Source organism: Taurulus bubalis (genome assembly GCF_910589615.1).
Source record: "Taurulus bubalis genome assembly, chromosome: 8".
Taxonomy (NCBI): domain Eukaryota; kingdom Metazoa; phylum Chordata; class Actinopteri; order Perciformes; family Cottidae; genus Taurulus; species Taurulus bubalis.
This window is the reverse complement of record NC_136596.1, coordinates 22,232,129-22,255,872: the sequence shown is the minus strand read 5'-3', so window position 1 is coordinate 22,255,872 and position 23,744 is coordinate 22,232,129. Positions and strand designations below refer to the sequence as shown.

The window sequence follows — 23,744 nt, the reverse complement described above, 5'->3', positions numbered from 1 at the left end:
TATTATGTCCGAATGAGATCTTCATTGACAAAAATGCTTGCAAAAATGCTAACTAAATTGCTAGCTTAAATGCTAGCTTCAAAATGCCATCTTGAAAAGCTTGCAAAATGGCCTACGTCACATTGTCTTTTGAGCAAATTAAAATGGTCAAAGTCACACTGTCTTTTGACTTAAGCAAAATAAAATGGCCTAAGTCACATTCTTCACATAGGCCGTTACACTATAGGGGTAGAATCACATGATCTGTTCAACTGAGGAAGTAGGCGATTTTACCAGAGGTGGCCAGTATGATGAGGAGATGATTTAGGCAAGAAAATCATTTTTGTCAAAAAAACAATATCGAAGATGCTCAGAGACATATAGTATAGCTGTTGTTCTGGTCCAGTCATTTCACCGTCAGCTTCCCCCAAAAAATACGCACCGTATTTATGGGACTTGTGTATTCAAAGCCCTTCACTGGGAGTAAACCGGCTCCTGAGGCTTCATTCTCACATTTGCTTTCCAGGTTTTTGATGCTAGAGACTGCACAACAGCTCATGGAATGTACAACTACATCTGCAACCACATCAAGTACGCCACCAACAAAGGCAACCTGAGGTAAAAAAAAAAACAACACACACACACATGTAAAAAGCACACAAACGCACACAGCTCAACTATTCGCCTCGTTTTCTATTGTTCAACTCCGCTTTGAGTTCATACGCACGTTCCCCTCCACCATCTGTCGCTCCCTGCGTCTCACCCCACCCTCTCCATCTCCGTCTACCCTGACTTGACCCTCTGTCCCATCTGTCAGCGAGCGCTCCGTCTCTTTTCACTATATCTGACACTCTCCGCTGCCCGTCTTATCCGTCGGCGTCTCGGCACCAATCGCCGTCTTCGTCGCCGAGGCGGCAGACCTGGCTAACAGGCGGCCAATTTGTCAGACCTGCACGGCGCTCGCTCACGTTCTGCCAAGTCCTAATCGCATGTGACGCCTCGCATTTACTTCTTGGAAGATGGATAGCTTCTGACTCATTACTACTCTTAGCCCGGCCTTCAGAGGGACAGCCCGGATACACATGTTGACGAGAGCCAGCAGGACAGCCTCTCTCAGTCTGGCTGCCTTTAATGTAAATAAACACGGATAAATAAACACATAAATAACATAAATAAGCGTATTGCAACATGTTTGCAATACTTCACTTGTTTATTTCAAATCACCTGTTAATTTTGGGATTTGTTTTTGACAAGATGACATATATTGTAAGGAAGGATCCTAAAATGATGCACTAAATACACACAGTCAGTTGTTTTCAAGTGGTGGATTTCATGGGAAAATAGTGCAGTTCTACGGTGCAGTAAATATTTGTTGCAAGTTGGAGATTACAGTGTCAGGAAATTGTCAAAATTGTATTTGATTTCCCTTTTAAATAGCTTTCAAGTAAACTAAAAGACAATATATGTTGTAATATTACACTACCACTTTGTTTGAAAGCACATTTGTATGTTTTAACGAGTTGCATCATCGGTTGTATACTAATACTTTATAAATGGCCATCGGTTCCTCATTTTTAAATGATCCGTCAAAACTTGCCGTTAACAAATATTAATAGGTTAATAAATGGAATTTGGGCCACACTGTCTGCAGTACTTTTTCTAGAAATAAATGGTCATGATGTGACAACTCAAAGGGATTCTCACAACATCACAACCCATATTTATAATAGCTTACAGCCAATCTATAAAGCATTATTATATTATTTTATAAACAATACCAAAGCCATTGTTTAAGACATATCCCACTTTGCAAAGGGTGCCATGAAGGAAAGTAGAACCGATGTGATTTTACTGAATAAATTATACCAATATTGTTCAATAATGTGATCATTTACATTATTTGCTCTTAAGTAGTCGCGTATTGCATGTCACAATACATCATCAGGCAAGTTTTTGACTCATAAGAATGTGATGCTTTACCTATATTTGAACAAATGAATACACATAGCTTGCTGAATACAACATGTTCTTCTTCTTCTGGACCCTCCTACTGTATACGTCGTCCACAAGAGATGACTGTGAACTGAAACGTCTGATCATACAGACGATGACTGTTGCTTTGACCGATTCCACCAGCAGACTGCTTCCTGCGGATGTAGACTGCCAGCACAACTGGCCCAGATTCACACCAGCTGCTCTCCACTGTGACTTACAACCAGCTTAGCAGTATTAACACTTTTTTTTGTACCCGGTCATAGCATTAAAACACGACTGGGATGTAGAACAGACTAAAGGTAGAATCTATGAGTCCTTTGACATGATTGAAAATGCCTCTGGGCGGATTACATGCCAACCATCTGTTAGCAGCCGTGTTGATTGATGCACTTAGGTGTTCATATGCAGGATTTAATGCTTTGTTGCACAGCAGTTTACTCCTAAGGGGATACACTCCAGGGGAACAGGGTACGCATTTTAACTAATATATAGGGAATTACTTAAATTAAGGCAATTATTTTTTGTATTACAAGTTTTTTGAAATATGTAAATGAGTCATTATCTCGTTAGATATCTGCTAATTTGCATATATTTCCAGAGCATTTGAACATTGGATGAAGCCATGGCTCAATATGCATGTTTCATTTTGCTGACATCAACTGTTTTATTATCACTCTAAATCAGAAAATATTGTCTAATCTATTTTTGCCGTGTGTTGAGGATAGAAATGTTCTATAAATCAGACTGATTGATATATGAACAAGCCTCTATATGTAAAACATAATAATAATAATTACTTCAGAATATAGATAGGAATGAAAATGGATAGTTTAGTGTCTGTAAGTGCTCCTGAAGTGGAGATTTCTGAGGAAAAACTAATTTTGAGAAAGCGACCTAAAGATATATAATTTACAATTCCATACATTTTGCAAGAAGCGATAGGTGAGTAGGTTTAGAAATGTTGAACTAATAGATATTATTAATATTTTGTATGTTTTGTATGTTTCCTTTTCAACTAGTCTGAAAGAAGACATGTTACGGAAGCAAAATAGCACCAAATCTCAATTGATCAGTGCATGTAAAACTCATGAGATATCAACATGAAATTGCTGTGGCACAGTTCAGATATCTAAATATGTCATTCCCAATGTTTTTCCAGATATTATCTTATTACTAAAGGTAATTGTTTTTAATATCTGCATTACCCATTATTGAGATACATTTTATTTTGGGTGTTTTTTTTCACAGGTCGGCCATCACCATATTCCCTCAGAGGACCGATGGCAAGCATGACTTTCGAGTGTGGAACAATCAGCTGATTCGTTACGCCGGCTACAGACAGCCTGATGACAAAGTCCACGGAGACCCTGCTAATGTTGAATTCACTGACGTACGCAAGAGGAGCTGTATTCTTAAGTCTATGGTGTAAACCTGCCCAACACATAATAATAAGGTGTTCTATTTGCGCTCAGCTTTTGCCTTTTGTCACCAGATCTGCGTGAAGCTCGGATGGAAAGCTCCGAAGGGTCGTTTCGACGTCCTGCCCCTCCTGCTTCAAGCCAGTGGGAACGACCCTGAGCTGTTTGAGATCCCCGAAGACCTCATCCTGGAGGTGCCCATCACACACCCAAAGTGAGTGATGCCTTTCCCTCTTAAGTCTGCAAACAATATACGGAGTAGAGCGAAACAACAACAGTGGGGGTGACATCCACCTACTCTCACATCTCTTAACAACACTTCTCAAACAATGGGGTTTTCAGCCAAGAAGTCTGATTGGGGTTATTGTCACATTCAAACTGTGCTGTATATTCCCAGAAAGCACAGCTAGCCATGCTTTATCTGTTGCTATGCCAGCCTTTGTGGTAACCATGGGGCTTGTTAGTGAGGTTTCAAGCTCCTTTTTCTGCCTTTTTATTCTTATGCGTTCACTTCTAAGAGACCTTTTCTCACATTGGTTTCTACTGAATAAAGCCTGTGGTGTCGTAGCCCTTTAAACCCTCACCCTAACCCTAAACCCATGTATTGTTTAAGTTGTGTTTAGAGGTTGTACATGGGGATTATATATTATTGTAGCCCTGAATTCTATGTTTAGTTTGATACCTAACATTTTTTTTTGTTGATTTATACCATGTTTTTTTTTTTATTTGTACCTTGTGACCTGACATAAAAGGTTCCCCTAATTTGCTGCTGCACCTAGTGCCCATAATCAGGTTAAATAATTGTGTATGACAGCTACACTAGTGTCCACACGTACAGATGCACACAGAGCATCTCTACGCGCTACAGAAAGCGTTTCAGAATCCCTTGACTCACTGATCTCCCTACCAACCCCTCCGAAAAAATTGGCATCTCCTGCTCCGCACCCTGCATCAACTGGTCCTCAGCTCTGGCAGCAGCTTGGCACAGGCCGCAACACCCAACAGCGCCTCATCATTACGCGATTAGACCCGTCTAACGCGCTACAAGCAGTGTTATCAACCCCTCTAGGGTGCGAGGACTGAGCACTGGGAGGTAGACGGAGGTCCTGTCTCCTCTATCGAGCACTGAAAAGTTATCAAAAGTGGTGTCTTTGTGTTAATGACGATTTTGGCTGCATTTCTGTGTATCGGGAATAAATATTTGCGCTCAAAAAGACTGCCACACACTGTTATGGTTAATTACTGTGTTAATGACGTGTTCCCGGCTTCAGTCGGGAGCACAGTGACGTTGAAATGGTTCCAGATCTCACAGACCAGTCCCCTGTTTGCTCTGCCCAGGTACGAGTGGTTCAAGGACCTGGACCTGAAGTGGTACAGCCTCCCGGCGGTCGCCAACATGCTGCTGGAGATCGGTGGTCTGGAGTTCACTTGCTGCCCCTTCAGTGGCTGGTACATGGGCACAGAGATTGGCGTGAGGGACTTCTGCGACGGCTCACGCTACAACCTTCTGGAGGTAAGAGGAGCCGCCGAAGGATGCAATCAGAATTGCATTCTTCTTCTAACAGCACTTAAAGCCTCCTTGTCTTTGTCACAAAAACTCTTAACATAAATTATACATTGGGGATTTTAATATTATGCCAAACATTTACTTATTATATACTTTATGTTTATATATATTTGGAGAGGCACATAGAATTTTGTTGGGAAAGAAAATGTCCCTTACATTTAGGGCAATCAGACAAAGAGAGTACAATTTCAGTTAAGACCAGGGGGGGCCAATTGTGAAGAGCATTCCCGGCCCCTTAACTTAACCAAACAAAGAACTTTCAAAAATGAACTGCTACTATGAGTGACCACTTATCAGATGTATGAAACACACCTGAATGTCACACCTTCAGGTACACACTGTCATATTCCATTTTCGTTCTATATCTTGTAGGAGGTTGCTAACAGGATGGCCTTAGACACCAGGAAGACTTCCTCCCTTTGGAAGGACCAGGCGCTGGTAGAGATCAACATCGCTGTTCTCTTCAGCTTCCAGGTAGGAGCATTTTTGTGTGGCGGCATTTTAAAGGAATACTTCACCAAAAACATAACGTTGACTTTTGTCCTTTCTTTGACTCATTTATCCGTCACAACATCTCCTCACTACAATTTATTAAAAGTCACCTGACTGCGAATTTCACCCATGTGTGATCGTAGACGGCTTTTGGCTTTTACAAATTCCACATGCTTAAGATGATGAGACGGAAATATAATTTACGTGAAGAAATGGTATGGAAGATTGTCAACCGATTGTCAACCGAAACAAAGCATTATTTATCTTTCACAACAATAATACGATCAATATTTCCTTCTTTGTAAGAGAAGGTCTGATCGGACCGTTATTGGACATCACTGTCCCTCCATTGTCTGCTGGGACTCTGCTGTCCATTTGTATCACCAATAGGTTCCAAACACTCATATTGATGCTAAAATATGGCTCAATATGTTTGTCTCTAGTGCAGCTAGACACTCATGAGTTGCGTCCAATGTCAGCAGGCATAAAGGATTCACTTTAATGTAACTGACTGAAAACATTCGGATGGGAAATGACACCAACTTTGATCTGGAAAACTGAAAATAAATGAGTCGACTTCTGTGTCCTCCGTTTCTAGACATGCAAAGTGACCATAGTAGACCACCACTCGGCCACAGAGTCCTTCATGAAGCACATGGAGAACGAGTACCGGGTGCGAGGTGGCTGTCCCGGGGACTGGGTGTGGATTGTGCCTCCCATGTCCGGAAGCATCACACCGGTTTTCCACCAAGAAATGCTCAACTACCGCCTCACCCCGTCCTTTGAGTACCAGGTAAGAAAGAGGAGTACAGGAAACATCAAGTGCTCATAGTGCGTTAGAGCTTCACCTTTTGCCTCCGGTTGAATTCACCATAAAACAGTGAGTGATAATAATATCTGTGCTGGCATTAACTTAAATAGTCTGTAACGCAATTTACAGGATGTTTGTCAGAGGGCGCCACCACAATTATAGACACGCACTTATGTTTACAACCCGGTTGGCTGCTGAACTATATTAAGAAAAGGCATTAAGGTAAATTAAAGTTGGAACTCAATACCTCCTGGTACAGCACGTTAAAAGGAGAGTTTGTACAGCAAATTGTGAATTGCAGCTTCTTTATAGCAAGCCGCTGCGCAGATACACTGAAAATCACAGATGCTGCCTCAGTATCTTGGATAGGAATTTAAAGTTAAACAAAGACAACCTCTAAACTTTAATTTCTTGTCCCATGTGCAACAGTCTGATCCCTGGAATACCCATGTGTGGAAAGGAGTCAATGGGACGCCCACAAAGAAAAGAGCCATCGGATTCAAGAAGCTTGCCAAGTGAGTGTGCAGTCACACAGGCATATTGAAAGGGAAGACGGAGCTCGGCTTTGTTACATTTTTGATTTGTTTTTCTTCTTCTCCTCTTCCTGCGTTTATAGAGTCAAGGTGAAATTGCAGCCCTTAAATGTCAGAGATAATTCACTGTCAGATGCGTGCATGATAATCTAAGGCCAACCGAATAATCACTTTCCAAAGACAAAATTTAGACGCACGGGAAGGAAGCTGGTTTACTCAGCGGTGAAATTCATTCAATCAACCCCTCGGGGAGTAATCAAAGGTTTGCCGGAGTGTTTGTCTGTGTATGCGTGCACTCGCGCACGCTCCGCTGTTAATATAATTGCCTTCGAGGGTTTGACAAGGTAAACTATTGTCATCCAACCCCTACCTTGACATAATGTCAGCCGCCTGCTTGCGTGATCCACACAACACTCCAGGGTTCCTATGCCCTATTGAAAAGTGTTGAAATGTATGAAATTAGATGTCAGTAATTACAAGGTCTGAATAAGTATGGAAAAAAAAGAGAAAAGACAGTATTTCCAGACTATTGTCCACATTCTGTTTTTCTAAAATATCAAATTCCAAACTTTCTAAAAACTTAATTGATCATACAAGCAGAGCAGGCACTGCCAAACATGTTAAGTACTGTGTGTGTGTGTGTGTGTGTGTGTGTGTGTGTGTGTGTGTGTGTGTGTGTGTGTGTGTGTGTGTGTGTGTGAGAGAGAGAGAGGGCGGGCCGAAGCCAAAATTAAAACAAGAAGCTTGCCGTGATTTCTCTTTTAGTTCCTTGGTAATTTGCACATGAACATCTCTTCCGTTACTGTAGGGTTTGAAGGTATCCAGTTAATCACATGTACACAACACTATTTTAGCACAACTTTAATAAAGTGCTATGCATTACTCTTGTCTTGGATTGGTGTTAATTAGCACTACCTAACTCTAACCATCTTGCAATTATCTGGCAACATGAAAACACAGGTTGTGTAATCAGGATGTAACATACATGTTGACAGTTGGACTTTAAAACCATTTAGTTACAGATTAAACATCACTCGCATGTCTGAAAAAGTATGTCATTTCGAAATAGAAGATTTGTTGGAGTAGACCTGAGTAAGAAATGCTTCATTAGACTTGAGGGAGCATTCTGGTCATGGCAGAGCGTTGCAAACTGTGCCCATCAAATCAATGTTTTTTTGGTTTCAACAATTGGTCCTTGTGTTTTTCCACATCTCATTCTCACCGTCTCTCTCTTCGTCTCTGCAGGGCTGTGAAGTTTTCGGCCAAGCTCATGGGCCAGGCCATGGCCAAGAGGGTGAAAGCCACCATACTGTTTGCCACAGAGACGGGCAAATCGCAAGATTATGCCAAAACTCTCTGTGAAATCTTCCAGCACGCTTTTGACGCAAAGGTACGCTTGCTCCTACCTTGCATCATCTTATCCGAAAGTTGGACACAAGCTTGAAAAAGAAGAATTCAAAAGACATCATTCCCATACCTCCTCCCCCTCACGCCTTCTGACGAAGCCCGGCAGATGCCAGCTGACGAGAGGGTAGAAGAAGAAAGTGTGTCTTTTGTCACATTTCCTCCTTCTCTCATGCAGCAAAGTGCCGCGGGTTGAAGGCGAGATTTAACCACCGAAGCGTTTGAGCGGTGCAGTAGTTTAAGACGAGATCCCCAAAAGCACCCCTGGCTGTGCAAATCTGTTTAGAAAAATCGAGAGAGAAAAAAAAAACATGCTGCTCTCAATCATGCACTGTGTGCTCTTCCTCCGGGTCATATCTTGTGTTCCCTTCCTGTTTCCCCCAGTGTGATCAATCACACAAGAAGAGATCCCCGCATGCAAGTGTGTGGATGTGTGTGTCACTGAGAGTGGGTGTCTGTAGACGGATCGCAGGGCAGATGCGAGTGCCCGGGGCAAATCTCCGTTGTCGTGGGGCTAAAGCCTGTTTCCTCTTCACGCCTGTGTGTGTGTGTGTGTGTTTGTGTGTGTGAGACACAAGCAAGTCCTGTGGCAGGCAAACGCATTCATGCTGAGTGGTATTCCTCATGGATGCTCGTCGTGTGGCAGCAGCATGTTATCATCTCGTTAGAGGAGAGGACAGAGTGGTCATTACAACCTCTTCCCCTGCCAACGGCAGCGTGCTCAGCCTTGATTTACACGCTCAGGTCATCTGTCGCGTGGAGTGTGCGTCTTGAGAGAAGGGAGCCAGATAAAAGGCTGCGGAAATGGAATCTAAGATCCCCTCCGCCTGATGCTCTTTTTCTGCGGCATCTGCAGGTCATGTCAATGGATGAATATGACGTGGTGGACCTGGAGCACGAAACCCTGGTGCTCATGGTGACCAGCACCTTCGGCAACGGTGACCCACCAGAAAATGGGGAGGTATGTTAAGAAATGGACCACTCCAGTTTATTAAGTGTAAATTACAGAGCAAGGTTACTGACGGCCTTTCTCTGGCTACCGTAGAAATTTGGAACAGCCTTAATGGAGATACGCCACCCAACATCCAACACAGAAGACAGGAAGTGAGTTTAGACCCGCCTGCGTTCCTGTTCCTGCATGTTAATTTCCATCTTTATCCTTGAGTTCTGCATACTGTATATATATATATATATATATATATATATATATATATATATATATATATATATATATGCGTCTCATCTCTCTGCTTTCGCCTCCTGTCCAGGAGCTACAAGGTCCGTTTCAACAGCGTGTCCTCCTACTCTGACACTCGCAAGTCCTCCAGCGACGAGCCAGAAGTCAAGATTAACTTTGAGAGCACCGGACCTCTCGCCAATGTCAGGTAAACCAGACCAAACCAAAGAGACAGAACTTAAGACTCTGTGATTACACTTGTCTGATGAGTACTATCCTACGTAACAAAATGCTGTGATGATTTGCTGTTTAAAGGATCTCTGGACGTCAAGATAGAATACAGGTGATTTGTGTCATTAACATGTACTTCCTCTTAGTCTTTGAAAGGCTGCTGATATATTTTGGTTATATGGACCTTGATGTCTAAAACAAATCCACTTTTCAAGTAAGTGAAGTAAACCAAAAAAAAGTCTCCACCGACAATCTGCTGGACATAAAGGAGATTTTTCAATCATCTCAAATGTTGAAATCATGTAATCAACTGCCGATGATCTACAAATCTAACTTTTAATTTAATTGTAATCCTTACCCAGATTGTTCTTTTACTATCTAAATCAGTTAAATTGACTTTGTTAAACCTTTTTGGGATGGCAAATATTATTGCAGTGGAGAGTTTGCTGAGAAGAAGGAGCCACAAAAACTATCAAACAAAAACCTGAAGTGAGTTGAGTGCTTCCGAGCAGAGCCGAGGGAAAATTACTTTTCCGATCGCAGAAAAGTAATTTCCATACACAAAAACCAGACAGTTCAAGAAACCTTGAATACGTCCGATTTGTGATGCTTTTGGAGAGGGAAGAAGGGGCAGGCTGCTTACAAGGACTTGGTGGCGGTGCTTTGCGGATGTCTCTTTGGGATTTGCATTGTTACCACTACCTGCCTCTCACACTCTTTCTTTGTGCGTGTGTGTGTTTAGGTTTTCAGTGTTTGGCCTTGGCTCCAGGGCCTACCCACACTTCTGCGCCTTTGCCCACGCTGTGGACACGCTGTTTGAAGAGCTTGGAGGGGAGCGCATCCTACGCATGGGGGAAGGAGATGAGCTGTGTGGCCAAGAGGAGTCATTCAGAACCTGGGCCAAGAAGGTTTTTAAGGTCTGTTTCTTGGCCTGAGGCCCTTTTGGCTTACATTGGTTCATTTGTCAATAAAAAACGGTGTGGTGTTCATCGAATGGGCACACCGTTTTTAGATTTTTAAAGCTGCTTCATTCGAAATTCAGAGCGCATCTGTGGCCTCCACACAGCTCAAAACCTGGCGTAGGCCAAGGCGGAGACTAGCAGCTGACAGAGCTAACAGTGTTTACCTGAGGGGGAACCGGAAGGGTGGGCGCTACGGGCGGTCAGGACGGCTTCATCAGCTGTAATGGCCGTATTGGCAAAGTGCAGAGTGGCGGCCACGAGCTAGACAGTGGGACACGCTCACATGCACTAACATGCACTAATTGGCATGAAAGGCTCTGTTAACAAAGCACTGAGAAGCACGGATTAACGCTCACACAGGGAGAGTGACGCCATTACTCCATTATATCTTTTACATAAAAAATAGCTGTTTGCTGCTATATGTTAATGCTCTGAATGTCAAACAAAGAACCTTGAATCCATGATTAATACTCGCCGAGGCTTGGTATTGAGTTTTTTATGCAACCACAACAACATGAATTAAAACACAAGGGCATCTCATCACTTGAGAGTTCAAGAGATCCTTTTTCCCAATCCTTTGTTATTTCTTTGTGAAGGGACGCTTTGATTAACGATCGTGTTTTTTCCTGTGGCTCCGCTGTTGCATGTCTAGGCTGCCTGTGACGTGTTCTGTGTTGGCGATGATGTGAACATCGAGAAGGCCAACGACTCCTTGATCAGCAACGACCGCAGCTGGAAGAAGAGCAAGTTCCGCTTGACGTACATGGCCGAGGCCCCGGGCCTCACAGAAGGTAAATAATAATCCTGGATCTTGATCTTAAAGGGGAAAATATCTGCAGAGGGGTGATAAGGAGTTTGATCGAGAGCAGTGATGCATTGTCTCACCTGGAGCTGATTTGGTCATTTTGAAGGAGGCAGTTTACGGCGCTGTTAAACTGTAATGCGCTATACGGGGAGGTGTTTCTGTTCTTTAGATTTCCCTCATTGATATACAAGGGTAGACAACTTAATAGAAACACGAGGAAGGAAGCATATATATCGGATTTTCCAAAATGTTGAATTGTTCCTTTAATATATTCATATCTATATAGATGCATAGATTTCTTAAGAGCAGTCTATAAATAAAGGACATGTAGATGATGTAATTGTTTCTGTCACCCATAGCATTGAACAGTGTTCACAAGAAGAAGGTCTTCGGCGCAAAGATGCTAGAATCTCAAAACTTGCAAAGTCCCAAATCCAAGTGAGTATGAAAGAAACTGGAAAATAATGAGTCGCATATTTGTCTGTTATGGTAAACTTGTGAAATGATGTGTAACTGATCCAATACACCACAGTTAACTGAATGAAGTTTGGACACCAGAAAACTAAATGGAACAGACTGAAAATTGTGCAGCGCTGTTCCCTAAATCTCTGATCTCTTTTACAGTCGCTCCACCATATTTGTGCGGCTCCACACAAACGACCACGACAGGCTGAGCTACCAGCCCGGCGACCATCTGGGCATCTTTCCTGGCAACCACGAGGACCTTGTGATAGCTCTCATAGACAAACTGGAGGATGCTCCGCCTGTCAATCAAATAGTGAAAGTGGAGTTCCTGGAGGAGAGGAACACTGCCCTAGGTGGGTGATGCTCTTAGCGACGTCACGCTGCTTTACGGATACGGTAGGCGTGCGACCAGGATGTCAGACTCAAAATATGAAGAGGAAACATTCTCTCTTGCCACAGTAGACAACAAGAAGTCACACTTTAGGGAGGTATCTAATGTATGCCCAGAAATGTTTCAGTGAAGATGCGTATTGGTAAACAGTTGTGGTGACACTGGTTGACAAAAGTGTGATTTTCACTGTGACTGTGAAGCAAGGTGTTTCTTCAACACAGTATGTGAGCCTAATCAAACTTAACACGATGCATACAACCGTTGTTGGTGGTGGCTTATTAAACTTCATGTCTCCCTCGAAGGCCCTAGAATATATTGTCTTGATCATCTGCATAGAAAATGTGTGTCCGCAGTCCTCAAAATTCGATTTAAAGGGGTTGAATTTGATTATCGGCTCACAATTCTAACAGTGCAAATAACAGTTGCATTGATAGGTAATGAATTTATGGCACAGTAGCACACAGTATAACATATATTTTAACATATATAATGGTATGATGTGCTGTGTGCTGGGCATTGCTTTTTTACTTTAAACGGCTGCCTGCTGCCCCTGGGAATGGAGTTGGTGAGAGTTTCCAGGCTTAAAAAGCTAAACAAAACACTAAAAGAAAGCTCTGTAGACTTGAGGAGGAAATGTAGAGTCGGGTGACGATTATCTGTGGATTTTATTACCATGTTACACATAGTCCTTTGATCCACTGTTAATGTAAAACTAAAAATGAATGCAGCTTTAACCGTCTTCCTTTCTGCAGGTGCAATCAGTAATTGGACAAACGAGACTCGCATCCCTCCCTGCACCATCTACCAGGCCTTCCAGTACTTCATGGACATCACCACCCCACCAAGCCCTGTGCTGCTGCAGCAGTTTGCTGCTCTGGCAACCAACGACAAACAGAAAAAGAAACTAGAGCTCCTCAGTAAGGTAAATTAACTTCGACTTCGCCGTTACCACTAACACTGACCTTTAGAATTATTGAGCTGCTGCTGCTGCACTGAGCGCTTGGCTTACTTCGTGACTAGACACATAAGGGATGTGCGGTGTATGTGCGTAGGCTATATCCCAAAATACGCACCTTTTTTTTTCTTCTTTCATTTGTGAGCCAAATGTATGCAGCTATTCTTTCCCTTTTTATGAGAACACTGTTTAAAGCACGATTCTATAAAAAGTCACCATGCACCTTATAAACCACAGGTTCCCACTGGTGAATTCTTCATCAGGAGGTCTTTCTCACTCTCCAAGTGCTCATACTCCCAGGAATCGATATCAGAGCCATTGATGTGACATAGCAAAACAAACTGCAAAGCCTGGCCTTACAAGAGCATATAAGTCCATTTTACATGTTTATAACACAGTTCAACCATAAATATTAACATAAACCATAAATATGACTTGAAGGACTCGAAAGTGACTCGAGAGAGCTCCCCAAGTTATGGAAAACAACATTTTTATATCTCTAGCTTGATGCCACACATGATTGGCACACCTTTCTGGAAAGCGTACGACCAATTGCGCCAAAACCACTGTCAGACAAAGCTTCAGCAAGATATCAACCACATTGCATTGTTTTCCAGCCAAAAAAACAGAAATATGACTTACTTATGGAAGAAACAATACTTGCTTGGTATGTTTTTGTACATCTGCTTGAGCAGAGCCCCTCTGTTGTGGAACCAGAGGCATCCGAGGTCCAGGAAGAAAGTTAGGGCATTTCTGCTTTCAGCGGACCTAAACCTACGGTTCACGAAATCTGCCCTAAATTAATTACAAAAAATATTTTACTTCACTTAATCAAAGTCAAACTTTGCAGAGATACTGTTAACACACAGTGCTATTTGATAGTTGAAAAAAAGGTGATGATATGCATAATTAAAAAGAGGAAATACATCCTGGAAGTTTCTTTTTTTTATCTGATTTTTTTAGAAAAATGGCTGGGGCTCTACTGGGTTAAAGAAGTTTTAAGGCACAACAATAACCACCACATTCATCATGTTTGCCATCACAATTTGGGAGATACTTATCAGTGTCGGAAATACGATTCGACGCGGATATATGTACAGCAGGAGTGAGCTGGCGCCAAATTAAAGCCGTTGATCGCTCTAACCCAGAGCATATTTCCCCCTTGCAGTGCCTCCCACAATTTACTCTCCATTTTTGTCAATGTGTGGAAAAGGCTGGCTGAGGCCAAGCAGTGACTCACATGCTCATACATCTAATTATTGTCACCAAAGCCAGAGGAAACGATGGAAGGCTTCTGAATTTAGAAAAAGAAACAGTAGATTCAGCACTGCAGATCATATTATATAATATGCATATGCATGTTGAAATGTCCCACTTATTTCAGGACTGAGGTGGGGTTTCTTCGACTTTATAATAAGAGAATATTTATTCTATTTTGTTTTATTCGTGTGTTTTGAAAGCAGGAATTTCTTGAATTTTAATCCCAAAGTTACGAACAATATCTCAAGTAAACAAACTATATCAATCCCTGAAAAGCCCCATGACTCCATATGCGCATCAAGAGTAAAAGAAGAAAATCCCCAAAGAACAATTTTGCTAATTGTACACACACACACACTTCCAACAGTGCTTCAGGCTCAGCATGGCACCCCACCAGGCTTCTTCATGGGCACCATGTCACTCGTTAGCAGCTTGAGAACAAAGCAAAAGTTGGGAACATATGAAAGTTGTTGTTTTTTTCTTCTTTTTTTCAAGCCTGGTGGCAGTGCTCTAAATTCATCACATTCAAATGTCAGCGATGACACACAAAAACAGTTGGGCAGTGAATGAAGAATGGCTCCGCTTGTGGCTGCCTCCTGCTCTCCGAGTCAGAAGTGTTGGCGGATCCCACCGAGACGCAAATGAAATCCAATACATATCTCCCTGTATTTTCATCCCACCTCTTCTTTTTTTCCCGTGTGACATCACAGGGCTTGCAGGAGTACGAGGAGTGGAAGTGGTACAACAATCCGACGATGGTGGAGGTGCTGGAGGAGTTCCCCTCCATCCAGATGCCCTCCACTCTGCTGCTCACCCAGCTGCCCCTGCTGCAGCCCCGCTACTACTCCATTAGCTCCTCTCCAGACCTGCACCCAGGAGAGATCCACCTCACCGTCGCTGTGGTCTCTTACCGTGCCAGAGGTAAGGGCCTACAAATCATGTGGGGCTCTCTAGGCATTAGCTAATGTCTCTCCAAGGATCTGAAGGCTGCGTGGGTTTAGCTGCAAGTGCTTTGGTATTTTTCTGCCGACAGTGAGGACGAACTTTTATGCTCCCAATTATGCGTTTGAGGGTCGGAAATTGTTCTTTTTCTGTTACCGGCGGGGAGGCATTTTGTTTTCGTGTTTTCCGTTCTCTCCTTTGATATCTCAGGAACACCTGGAGTGAATTTCTGCAAATTTGGCACAAACGTCCACTTGGATTTAAGCACGAACTGATAAAAATGTTGTGGTCAAAAGTCGAGGTCACTGTTATCTCAATAAAACACAATTGTATCTATCTAAAATTACATGTTGGGCAGACATGGATGTAAACTGCAACATGACTGGTTGGCAGAGGCGCCTTTCTTGACATTTCATAAAATATCCAAAATAAACTGGTTTTCCAGTAAACAGCATCTAACAGTAAGTTTTGACTGGGAAAGATCCAATGAGTGCATACGCTGTGTATATATATATTTTTGCTTCGGTTCAGTTTGGGCCATGGATAAAAAGGACTGTGCTGTGGCTCTTGCAAGGTTGCTGCAAAGACTCGAGAAGTCAAATGACTCAGCCTCTCTGAGAACCCTCCGATGGCTCTAAGAAAATTGATCGGAAGTTATCTCTGGAGCTAGTCTGCTTCATAGGGCAACCAGACCACGAGTGCAATTACAAGAAACGTAGATGTAGAAACACCTCTGGAAGACTCTATATCTGCAAACTGATTCTATTTAGAGATACGGACACATGAGTGAAAATGCTGCAGGTATACCAGTCTGTCCGGCAGTATATAAAATGCGTTAGCTACTCGTGTTTCAGTTGAAGTGTGTGAGCATAGCATATGACATGGCTCTTATATCTCTATACCTTTGTAATTAGCATCAATACGCTCAGCCTGTCATGTAGTTACTAACGCTATCCTATTTGCTCTCGCACTTGTAATGTGTACTTGTGTGCAAACATATATATATATATATAACAATTACTGTAATTTTCCTCGAGAGAGAGATAGTGGGGGGTGAGAGAGACAGCCCTAGCCTTGGTCTGTTTTCTTCTCCTGTTAGTTTGTGCACTTAAAGGAGAGTGGGAGGTGAAGAAAAGAAGGTAAAGTGGCCGCTTGGTAAGAATCATCCCTTTCAGATGGAGAGGGACCTATCCACCATGGAGTGTGCTCGTCGTGGCTCAACAGGATAGAGAAGGGGGAGATGGTGCCGTGTTTTGTCCGGGGGTAAATATCACAACGTTGTTTTTGTACTTTATAAAATGTTGTGTGGCGGGAAAGTTTGACATATTGGGGATAATAAAATAAACTGCTTTCTAGCCAAAGATCGATACCGCTCTAATGTCTGCATGCTACATATGAAGCTAGCACCGTTTATTTCAATTCAGCAAGGATTCACTGCATTTTTCAATTCTTCGCTCACCGCGGAGGCATGCAAGAAAAAAGGTTTTCTCCAATAACTTAAGGTAACGCAAATGGTCGTTTTGTGGATTAAGCATTTCTTTAATCTAAACAAAAACCTAAAAGGGGATTATGGGTCCAGCTATTGCTCACTTGGGACCAGTAACTTCCCTGATTATACCCCTACATAACCCCATTAAAACAGCAAGTTATCACTTTTACACTAAACAAACGAACATAATGTGTTGATTAGGAAGCTTAAGAGGTGGTGCAGACGTTTTTTGTTACTGATGGTCGCTTATTTCAGTCTTTGCACTAAGCAAAGTTAGTCAGCTGTGGGATGTATAGCTTCATAATGTGCATACAGACACAAGAGCGTTAAAAATCTTCTCAACATGACTCTCACAAGAAAGTGAATAAGCGTATTTTAAAAAAAAAGACTACGCCTAGAAGTAAACATTACTTTGTGGTCACTTTAAGCACATTTTTACGTTTTGAATAAATGATGTTTGTTCTATTTCCATACTTTAGTGCACCATCATTCCGACTTCCCAAAGACAACCAAGCACCTTGTATCCTGGTGGGACCAGGAACAGGTATCGCCCCATTCAGAAGCTTCTGGCAACAGAGACTATATGACCTTGAACACGACGGTTGGTTGTAGTTTTTTCTCTCGTTCCCTACAGATGTATTTATTACTACTTTATCTAGAGTCTTTGCAGTGGATTGCAGAATGATTAAAAGAATATCAAGGACAAGCTGATAAATGTACTCTTCCAGTTCAAACATTCAGAGCAACAAAGCAACACCGCCTCTCACCTTTTTAGGAATCGAGTCGTGCCCCATGACCCTGGTGTTTGGTTGCCGGCAGTCTGAGATGGACCACATCTACAAGGAGGAGACAATGCAGGCCAAGAACAAGGAAGTGTTCAAGGAGCTCTTCACGGCCTATTCCAGAGAACCCGACAAACCAAAGGTACGAGCGCTAAACTGTGCAAAGCTGTGGTCAGCTTGTCACAACTCTTTCGACTGCTGTGTCGGTTTGAAAATAAATCGTAGAGAGTAGAGAAACGTCTGAGGACAGACTGCTGTGGTTATTCACTGTTCATCAGGTACAATTATAAAAAATAATGCAATATCCGGAGTATAAAATAATATTTTCTCCATATGTATCCAACAGTCTTTCGTCTTGTTGTTTGCAAATTCTACTTCATTTAACTTTATTCCCTCTCCGGCTGTTTTTCTACACGCGTTTCCTGTCCTTACCTTTCTCACGCCTGACTTCTTCATGCACACTCATCATTCCTCCTCTCTCAGAAATATGTACAGGATGTACTGCGCGAGCAGCTGTCGGAGATAGTGTACCAGTGCCTGAGGGAGGAAGGGGGACACATCTACGTGTGCGGGGATGTGACGATGGCCGGGGACGTTCTCAAGACCATCCAGCATATCATCAAGCAGCAGGCCAACATGACACTGGAGGATGCCGGCTTCTTCATCAGCAAGCTGCGGGTAAGAGAGAGGGGAAACCGCCTGGAGTGACGATAGTGTCAGGGAGGAAGGGGTCAAAAGTTTGAATCCTGCGTGAGCTTTGAAAACAGTGAACGGGAAGTGCTGTCCGTCATTGCAGAGGTGCCCTTGAGCAATGCAATCAGCACCCAGTTGAATGGGCGAGGTTCTTCTTCACATGAATGTATGCAACTGAGTGCTAAGCATGGAGCTGCTGAAAGGCAGAAGGCGTGTTGAGTCACTATTTCCTGTGGAAAAAAACAAGATTAAAAAACACCCCCACTGGCTTATTTTCATTTGTGAACTCAAGGGTAAAAAGGCTATAAAAAGAAGAGCGACACGTGTCGCCAAGCCAACTATTATCACAGTTACCTGTGTCGAATACAAATGGACTGAAGAGTTGTTTTTCATCACTGTTCAGTGAATCTGTCAAATGCAACGACTGCAGGCATGAAAACACAGTCAGTGTGCCTCGGTTCATCTACAGTAGTTCCCTCATAATGTAAAGTAAAAAGGAAACGCTTGCAAACAATTCTAAATGCTATCTAGTAATATCTCCATGTTGCACAAAGAAGTCGCCTGAAACCATTATGTATTTTAATTGCATGCTCTTACGGAGGAAAGCCAATCTGGCTGTTATTACGATTTGACTAAATTCACATATTTCTTTCTGTCATTCACTGTTTAACTAAATCCATCTCATATGTTGGTCCCCTTCTCTCTCTCTCTCTCTCTCTCTCTCTCTCTCTCTCTCCCCATTCCACCGTATCCAGGATGAGAACCGCTACCATGAGGACATTTTTGGGGTCACCCTGCGCACCTATGAGGTCACCAACCGGCTTCGTTCAGAGTCCATAGCCTACATTGAGGAGAGCAAAAAGGATTCAGATGAGTAAGTTGTTTTCCAGCATTTGTAATTTTTCCAAAGTCCATTAAAAAAGACTATTCCTATTGCCAATATTAATGTGCAATAATCTTCATAGATTCGTGATTCTACTACATATCATACAATCTTGCTGTATCAATAAAAATGGAATATCTGCAGATGGAAACCATAAGCGCCAACAAGCATATTGTGACCGTTACCACCACCCACGTTGCCTTTGGGCCAATAGAACCTCTGACATGATTGTGACACATCGTCCATCAATCTGTCGTGAATCAGTCACTTCACTCGGGGCACAACGAGTGCGTGTCCGTTTGTTTATCACTGTGAAACAGGTCTGAAGGGGTGGAAAATGTTCTCCGAAAGGTTTCAGAACCCCTTGATTGAGAGATATCTTGTATGCATTGTTAACATTTTGGCTTTGGCATGGCACAACAAACACGTTTTATAGTACACTGCCCAGTAGATACAAATGGATATCTTTGGGTGATGTGGTTCAAGAAAAGTTCAGCAATGGGATTCATCCTCTATGAGTCAGAGGCATCAGCATCAATTTCTATTAAAATTCTCCCATTAGTTATTGTGTTATATTACCATGAATTATAGGCCGACTTCTCATCTTTATAGGGTGGTGGTGCTAGATACGCAGAAGTCCCCTCAGCCACCAGAATTAGGAGGAAGAGCAGAAAGTTTGGCTCTTCATTACACAAGCTTCGCCTAACCGGGCAACATTTATAATTTTGCTATTTCGTTTCCATGGTGCTTTAGGAGACAGTCCAACTTCTGGTCCAATACGTTTATGGGCTTCATTTTTTTCTATTTTTTTGTTTAATGGAACAGGATTGTTTTAAGATTTCAGCTGTGAATAAAATCTTTGGCTGAGTATCCAAACAGCCACTTGGTAATTTGAGTTTGAGAGCGCAGGCCTATCTTTCAAGTAGCTGAAGTGGCATTTAACTAATTTGGTGAACTGTTTTCGGTTGACTGTAAATTATGAAGGTCCCATGTAAGTGAGATGTCTTTTTTCGACTATAAAGCAGGCCTGGGTGCTATTACATACTGTGAAAGTAAAAACCTTCAAATCCACGGATCAATGCACGCGGACCGTATTCAGAAACTGTGCCTTTTTAAATTTAAGATTAAATGAAAAAAATGCCTTTTTCAACCCTTTTAGATCACATCCCCGTCATATACAGTACATATATTAAACAAGATATTTAAAAATCGTCTTCGTATGTAAATCCAGTGATCTTGTTTTCCTGTGAAACAAAATAAGAAGTGTGCTTACATAAGCTAGTCCCAACTAATCAAACAGCAATACCATGAAATCCATTCATGCATCAATCTGCAACTTTTAGTGACACCATTTTAGTGTGAGCCCCCTGTAGCTCCTTATCGTCCTATATTCTGGGCCCACACACTTTCAAGTGGCCCAATCAAATGCGAAGGATTTGATTAAAATCTGCTAAAACAGCTCAAATATTCCTTTTCCACTTGTGGAATACGTCACAACACAGAGGCCAAAGGTGCCCAAACTTTCACTGGGACTTTCAAACGGGTCGCCAGGACTTTCGTAAAGTTTCAATGTCACAAATAAATCATTCGAACGAAACCAGAAAAATAACCCACATTAATTTATTCCTTCCTCCATTCATACATAATTTATTTCCTCCTTTATCGGTTCATTGTTAGTCTATTTGTGTCGGGGTGGATTTTATGAGGCATGGTAATGTCTAGTCTGTACACACAACACAACACAAACTAGGATCACTCACTTGACTCGTCTGTAACAGATCTGAACTGCGTGGGACGCTAAAGATCTATGATGTGTTTTCTTATTTATTCATCCTTTTTTTGTGTGTTTTTTTGTTCCAGCCAGCTGGTTAGCTCATATTTCAGATAAGACACAGCCCATTTAGATTGATCTCATCCGGTGAGATTACAAGAGCATCTCTATCTCCGAGAGGCATTTTGTATAAGTAACCCTACTCTGCAACCTGTAGTCGTTGGTGACGCCGATGTGCTATCACCCCTGAGATGAAAACAGAGTGGGGTAACCATAGAAACCCGGGGCGAAGGGCCTTTACACTAACAGGATTAGAGTGAAAGCAAGTGGGTCTGTTCCATTTTCTGTTTTTGTTTCCGTTGTCAATTGTGCACATTCAAGATTAGACACTTCATATACCCTTGCTATGAGAGCAGAACAAGGGCCCTACATATCCACTATAGCTCATTAAGCTCCAACATAATGCATCACAGACGATGGCTCCTGTGTGGATTGTCACTTGAATTTCACATTTGGCCATCAAAGCCCCTGTTCGCTGGATGAGTAATGACTGTAACATCTCTATTTCCATGTCTCTGTCGCTCCCTCTGTCCGTCTTTCTGTCTCTCCTTCTGTCTTCTCTCTCAGGGTTTTCTGCTCGTAGGTCTGTGGATCGGGGGGCTTTCTGACAGCGACCAGTCCGGAGGACGCGGCAAAGCTGGTTCAAAAATACTGTGCCAATTTTTGTACTGTAAAAAAAAAAAAGTGTTTCTTTCTTTTATTTTTCATTCTTTTATTTTTTTTATACCACTTTATTGTTTCTGTTCGGCTCCGCGATTTTGGCTGTAGCAAGTTGGAAATGTTCTGTTCTCTTGTTGATGATACTTCCAAAAATTATAGATTGATCATTTCGATTCATAATGTGTGCACCCAGTGTAATGACCTGCCTCATTGTGAATGCATGACCAAGACGAGAATATACTCAAGAAATATAATATACTCTGTGTTATTGTTCCAGTGAAACGGCTTTCATTGAGTTTTTATATTGGCGAGGAAAAGTGTGGCATTGATGACAAACTCGGACATTTCTGGAGCGCGAGTTATGCCGACTTTACGTTTCAGAAAAGAATCAGGGGCTGGTCGAACATATTTGGGCTGTATTTTTCTTTTTTAACAATCGAAGGCTGTAGTATCCAGGGAAAGTTCAAAGGGGGAGAGATAATTGAAAGATGTACAGGCATGCGAAAAGAACAACTGATTTTCTGCACGCAAAATTTGCCGTGTTGACAGGTTGCCCTGAAATATGAAAACAGCGATTCTGTCAGCCTGAACTAACATAGTATCTAGCTCTTCACTGGCAGTTCATCAAAATGCTTCAGCCTCTGTGCCAGCTCTCTTCGTAGTGGCCTGTCCATCCTCTCCCTAACATCATAATGTTGTCACGTGTCCCGGCTGGTGCTCGCCCAACCCACAGCAGCTGCATAGGAATGTGCAGGGCAGCCAATGAGGAAGAAGTCTGAACCGGAGTCGATACATATTTAAATGAGCTCCAAAGTAATGACACATATAATAACTTTAAACTTCTTCAGGGCTCTCAGACTTTAATATATCTTAGTATTGATGTGTCGACTATAACGAAGGACAATGTAATGCATCAAATCATATACTCATTGTGGAGGGACATTGTTTTGACATTTTAAATTATTGTAATGATTATTCAATGATTGAATCAGTAAATAAAGTTTTTATTTTTTTTGCTGAGAGTTAGAGCCGGTTAGCAGGCCTTCAGATGGAAAAAAGGTAGGTGTTGCGTTGGTGGGTGTCGCGTTGTTTTAGGTATCGGTCTGCCTGCAGCCTTAGCTTAGCATAATAAAACTAGAAAGAGGAAAATGCAACAATATCTCCATGTTATATCTCGTTATATCTCGTTTGTTTAGGCCGTGCAAAAACCAAAGTCCAAAAAAAAAAATAAAGATTAAAATTAGTGAGCTTTAGAGGTGCTGGTAAGAAGATTTAGTTATATTTAGATAGAGCCAAGCTAACTTTTCTCCCCCCTGTTTCCAGTCTTTATGCTAAGCTAAGCCGGGGCTTCTGGCTTTAACGTCATATTCACCTTACAAGCGAGTAGCGGTATCGATTCTCTCATCATATCCTGTCAAACTATTCCATAAAAAAAAAAGACATATCTCTGTTACAAAACACTTAGTGACGCAAAATAATAAATAAATAAAAATCTCCTTTCGCACCCTGTGGTGGCCAGATCTTATCTGACAGCTATTGAGCTTTTTTTAAATTTGCATTTATCAGCGTCACAACTCCTCTGCCTCTTGCCTTACATTAACTCCTCTGCCTCTGCCCACACACACGTTCTTTCTTGTGTCTCTCTCTGCATGATTGTGCGCAACCCCACGGCTCACACGCCACCCTCTCACTGTGACCTGACACCTGCTCAGTAGCATCAGCATGTATGTGTGTTTGCGCGCGCGTGTGTGTGTGTGTGTGTGTGTCTGTGTGCCACAGAGATCATCATAAGTGTGCGCCTCTTTATATGCGTGGGTGTAAAACATGCATGTGCTCAGGTGTATGTTTTCTCGACATGATTACTCTGCTTGACGTCTGTTACCTTGTCGAACTAGTCAGATTTTAAAATAAGCATGAATTTGTTGCTCTGTGAGTCACAGGCCTGAAAATGTAGTCTTACAGATGGTGTTTTGGTAACAGGAAACTGCCCACGTGGCGTTTAGTTCTTGATCTCGGCAG

The 23,744-nt window shown here is 42.3% G+C and overlaps 1 protein-coding gene across 2 annotated transcripts in view; it reads left to right on the top strand.

The window, feature by feature from the left end:
- Window positions 1-19,229, top strand: part of nos1 (nitric oxide synthase 1 (neuronal)) — a gene marked incomplete at both ends in the record, with an annotated part of 31,092 nt that extends 11,863 nt beyond the window's left edge. For both annotated transcript variants that reach the window (XM_079222625.1, XM_079222624.1), the window contains 22 exons: window positions 506-597; window positions 3,223-3,364; window positions 3,467-3,606; window positions 4,731-4,905; window positions 5,332-5,433; window positions 6,050-6,244; window positions 6,692-6,777; window positions 8,041-8,185; window positions 9,056-9,160; window positions 9,245-9,303; window positions 9,468-9,584; window positions 10,350-10,524; window positions 11,222-11,360; window positions 11,734-11,812; window positions 11,999-12,192; window positions 12,983-13,152; window positions 15,156-15,366; window positions 16,563-16,650; window positions 17,356-17,477; window positions 17,652-17,800; window positions 18,142-18,336; window positions 19,107-19,229. In XM_079222625.1, the coding sequence (XP_079078751.1) occupies window positions 506-597; window positions 3,223-3,364; window positions 3,467-3,606; window positions 4,731-4,905; window positions 5,332-5,433; window positions 6,050-6,244; window positions 6,692-6,777; window positions 8,041-8,185; window positions 9,056-9,160; window positions 9,245-9,303; window positions 9,468-9,584; window positions 10,350-10,524; window positions 11,222-11,360; window positions 11,734-11,812; window positions 11,999-12,192; window positions 12,983-13,152; window positions 15,156-15,366; window positions 16,563-16,650; window positions 17,356-17,477; window positions 17,652-17,800; window positions 18,142-18,336; window positions 19,107-19,229 (3,003 nt within the window). The remainder of the gene's footprint in view (window positions 1-505; window positions 598-3,222; window positions 3,365-3,466; window positions 3,607-4,730; window positions 4,906-5,331; window positions 5,434-6,049; window positions 6,245-6,691; window positions 6,778-8,040; window positions 8,186-9,055; window positions 9,161-9,244; window positions 9,304-9,467; window positions 9,585-10,349; window positions 10,525-11,221; window positions 11,361-11,733; window positions 11,813-11,998; window positions 12,193-12,982; window positions 13,153-15,155; window positions 15,367-16,562; window positions 16,651-17,355; window positions 17,478-17,651; window positions 17,801-18,141; window positions 18,337-19,106) is intronic.
- Between the last annotated feature and the right edge of the window lie 4,515 nt (window positions 19,230-23,744).